This window comes from Coenobita brevimanus, chromosome 80 (genome assembly GCF_032717465.1).
Source record: "Coenobita brevimanus isolate Jiangsu-jjx chromosome 80, ASM3271746v2, whole genome shotgun sequence".
In the NCBI taxonomy this organism is placed as follows: domain Eukaryota; kingdom Metazoa; phylum Arthropoda; class Malacostraca; order Decapoda; family Coenobitidae; genus Coenobita; species Coenobita brevimanus.
Genome location: NC_137033.1, coordinates 37,977,162 through 37,981,752, shown reverse-complemented (window position 1 = coordinate 37,981,752; position 4,591 = coordinate 37,977,162). Strand labels below are relative to the sequence as shown.

The following is a 4,591-nucleotide window of genomic DNA, read 5'->3' as shown; positions in this document are numbered from 1 at the left end:
CGCATCCAAAGCCACTCCAACGCTACAACTGCACTTACAAGCACTTCTCACCCTACATACAATCTCCACCAAACAGCCTAAGCCACTTCGTAGAGATACATTGGCTCTATCGTCCCCACTTCAGTAAGGATAGGCCGGTCCTGTAGTGGACACTCAAACGGCTGATGAGATGAGAGATATATATATATATATATATATATATATATATATATATATATATATATATATATATATGTGGTAGGTGGGGGCGCTCTCCATCCAGTCACTCGATGTACTGTAGTGCTGCTGTCGGGTGTCTGCCCTTTCCTCTCCTCCATCCTTCTTTCCTTCCTTCCTCTTCTGTCATTCTTTCCTTCATTCTTTCTCTTCCTGCCTGCGGGTGACTTTACACTCCCTCTTCTGTCTTTCTTTCATTCTTTCCTCATCCTTCTGCCTGTGGGTGACTCTACACTGAGCGACAAGCCAAATGGTTTCCTGTACACCAATCATTTACTACGCTGGGTGGTAACCATATAGCCAAATTTTTGCGCCTGATGGTTTAATGGGTAATTACGGCGGTCCAATCGGACTGAGCCGATGAAGGTTTATATCCAAGCGATTGTTGGGGTTTATTGCTCACGTAATGCCACTCAGGAATGAATGGGGCTGGTCACTCTCAGCTTAAATGTCAGGACCAACTTGCCTAGCCTCGGGCTTCTACGCTCCTCATGGGACAACGTAGGATTGGATGTTGAATATGCCGACATGTCGTAACAATACCCCCGCTAATACCAATACCCCAGTCCTGTATGAGACAGCCCTAGCATGTATTCAATATGGACGGTGGGTGTTAGCGCCGAAGTGGTGACATGTAGAGGTGTATGGTATGTAGGAGGACTGCTGGGCCTTGATAGCAGGCTGTGAAGCCTATGCCCAGAGTCGGACACATAAAATATATATATATATATATAGAGAGAGAGAGAGAGAGAGAGAGAGAGAGAGAGAGAGAAGCTTGGTGCTGAAGTCAGAGAGAGAAAAATGCAGGGTATAAAAGAGAGAACAAAATGGGAGCTGTATTTTCGGTAGCCAAAAAGACTTCATAGCACCTCTTTTTTCACGACCGAATTCATGTTACTCATCATCATCAACATCATCAGTACCAACAACCTGACCCTCTCTGTCTCACGGTGGAATGTGGCTGTATCCAGAAACAACGAAAAAGAGAATTATTAACACATTCACAACCACCACACGCATACGTAGGGTAATCAGTTGTATTTGTTTTTTCCTGATATTTACATAGTTTTCATCAAAGACTAGAAGATGTTAGTGCGCACTTTGTTAAACAAATCCCTGAGAAAGTGGGATAATTAAGAATTCGAAGCCAGCAAGAATACGTATGTCGGATGAGTGGCTGCGGTAACTTGCCTGAAGCGAAAGGCAGGAGGCACCTGACCCGCAGATATACCCTCAGGTATTTCCGTATTAGGTAGGCAGCTCTCTGCTATCTCATCCCCGCAGCTTACCTCATTCACTGTCTTTTATTCATTCGCTGTCTTTTAATCATTTACATTCCTTTTAGCATTTAGGAGCTGATCAGATTATCAGTATCAGCGAAACAATGTGAAGGAGAGAATTTATTAGTATTTCCTGAAGCGTTTTTGTACGGCTGGCATAGACGGGGTGTAGTGCACGTGTTGGACAACAGGTGTCAGGAGGAGTTATTTGGCGTACACTAAAATGTTCTAGTTAGCTTTCTCTCACGTTTTCTATTTAAACTGATCATTAGTGACGTGTAACAAATATCACACACCCAGTCAGGGATCTTGACTAGTAACTGATAGAACTATTTAAAACAAAATAATTACAGTAAGATTATACCTGGGGAGAGAACAGATCCACATTCCAGGCCCAACGTAATGTCTGCCTGCCAAACTCCTCCCACCTAGCCTCCCATTGGTCCGTTGCCACTTTCCCTTGTGATATCATAGGCCGAGAACAACAAATTTCAAGTTCTCATTGGCCGATGGGCATCCATAGCCACTGGCAGCGGGAGGGGTACCCGGTACGGTACTACAAACGCACACAATCTACCTGAGTGTGGGGGTGTGTGGACGTCGGTCTAAGCAGCCTACCCCGCCTGTGAACTTGACTGGACTTGAGCACAAAATACCTATCACCATGAAGGTGAAGATTTGTGAAACTTCTGTGAGTAATATCCCATCAGTCAAGAGTGGAAAGGTGTTAAAGAGGCGGGAGGAAGACAGTGAGGTGTCGCTGTACCTAGATAAGCTGCGGCACCTGTTACCCGCCCCTGCGTCCACCACCACCACACGCAGAAGGAGCACAAAATCCCATGTAAAGAAGCTGACCCGGCTGGAGGTGATTGAGAGTGTTGTCCAATACATTAGGGAGCTTCAGGAGGCTCTCAACATCGACGTTCACGAACGAGAGATGGACATGCTGGAGTATGAAACCCGTAGCATCACTCTGGCGTTGTGATGTCTAGGCTGCTGTTAGGAGGCACTATCTGGCCTGCACATAGCCTTGCTCACCGTCCAGCACCTGTTGCTACGACCTCGCTCGCTCTCACCCAAGCAAGGGGGAGGGACCACCGCAGCACACGACTGTAGGAGACCAGAAAGTTGGTAATTACTCGTCGAGATACATGCCAAGTCAGTGGAGCGAGACATCCCGGACTCCACACCCAGTGAACTTACGACCAACAATTTGCAAGTTTTGTGTGCGACTGACATGAGCCTAAGTAATGGTGAACTCAAATGACAAAAAGTTCCTGTTCACTGGCTACTCGACATGGCCACTGTGTGTGAAAAGGGCCAATGAAAAAGTGAATATTCTGGTGCCCGTTTCCGTGATGAACTATATAAGTACTAGAAAACAGTGCAACAAACTTCTGCATTGTTGTTTCTACGAGTGATGTGATATTAGTGTAATGTAGCGAGGTAACATCTTGAAACTACCGATCCCAGAGGCAGTAGCTCCTGAGAGGAGTGGATACCAGCCAAGCAGCCGCAACGCACCAACCATAAGCTTACCGGGTAGGTGCCGCCCCTTCACTTCCTGATGGGTCGTATTCTAAATGTCCTTGAAGATTCGTAGCACCTCTTTCTTAGCAATTTATTCTGTAAGTTACATCTTGGATTGTACAGATTTTTAATTCATACTGTCACTGAATTCCTGATGTCTAGCGTTAATTCCAGTATATTTTCCCGTATGTTGTAAACGAATTTGCCTTCATTTCTGTCGGAATTAGTTTCTGCAATATTCTTTCCAACTTATTCTCAAGAATAATTAGTTTTTGCAATATTCTTTCCAACTTATTCTCAAGAATCAAGAGTCTTGTGTCGTCCCATGGTAATTTCGGTCAAAATAATCCTAGATGAATAGAAGAATATCGGAAAAATATTATTTCAGCAAAATCTTACCAAACATCCATAGCTAATCTAGCGTTAACCTGGTCATGTCTTGGTTCTACCTATCTTAGAGGCAATGCAAATTCACTTGCAAGAAGTATGCCACGCAGTGATAGGTAGAAACCCGACTAAAGTGAATTACATTTGGTTGAAACTTGTGCTGTTGTTCGTTTGGATGGACATATGCAGAAGAAATGTTTTCCGAATGATATCTATCGCAAGCATATACCGGTAAAAACCCAGTATACCATGGATTTGCGAAAGTCAGTTAATACCATTAAGACACTGTACAGTAAGCAGTGAAGGAGAATATGAAGGTTTAGTCATTATTATGTGTACAATATACATAAGTAACCGTTAGTAGGCTGTATTGTTGATGCAAACTATGTCGATATTACATTTATATAAACAATGCACGAGAGTGCTAAAATGTAATATGCAAAATACATCGCAAAGGAGGAGGTGCTACGATGCCTGCCTTAGCACCTAGAACACAGCAGAGAGTCACTCGGGCCGTAATGAAAGTAGCATAGACGACTTCTTAACTTTTCTTCTTGGAGGTTTATTATGCATCTTCAATCTTTATTTTTCTCAGTTATGATGTTTATATATTTTAATGCCACCACGTCTTCCCTCAGAAACGTATAAGAGAGAGAGAGAGAGAGAGAGAGAGAGAGAGAGAGAGAGAGAGAGAGAGAGAGAGAGAGAGGCTAAAGAAGTGGTGAGGAAAGCTGCACTAAAGTAACCGTTTATGCCGCGGAAATACATTACCTTTTTACTTTGTGATTCTTGCTGGCTGTTTATACTTTTTCAAATAATTTTTTTGTCGATAAATGATTGTTTTCTTTTGATTTTGTTTTCCTGTTGATTATACCCATCTTTTGCATTCTCTTACTGTGTTTATCAAGCGTAATGGCAGAGACTAGCCCTGCTAAACCTAAACATATCTACTGAAGTTTGTTGTCCATCGCCTAACTTTAACTAACAACAAAGCCTTACCTAACCTAATTCAACTTAACGTAAGCTCATTTAACCAAAAGTAACACCTTGCTAACGAAACAATGTATCCTAAATTAACCCAACCTAACATCTTAAAATAACCTAAATTTAACTTAACCTACAAGCTCACCCAACCCAACTAAACCTAATCTGCCCTGTCCTAATCAACACAACCTGTC

General features: G+C 42.9%; 1 protein-coding gene across 1 annotated transcript; it reads left to right on the top strand.

Annotated features, from left to right (window-relative positions):
• Window positions 1-2,160: 2,160 nt before the first annotated feature.
• Window positions 2,161-2,481, top strand: LOC145409332 (uncharacterized). Its single transcript, XM_080279804.1, has one exon. It carries the CDS (start codon window positions 2,161-2,163, stop codon window positions 2,479-2,481), a length of 321 nt encoding a protein of 106 aa, XP_080135930.1.
• The last annotated feature ends 2,110 nt before the right edge of the window (window positions 2,482-4,591 follow it).

What these genes read in the sequence shown, in the direction of transcription:
- LOC145409332 (XM_080279804.1), top strand. Translation starts at nt 2,161, where the DNA reads ATGAAGGTGAAGATTTGTGAAACTTCTGTGAGTAATATCCCATCAGTC.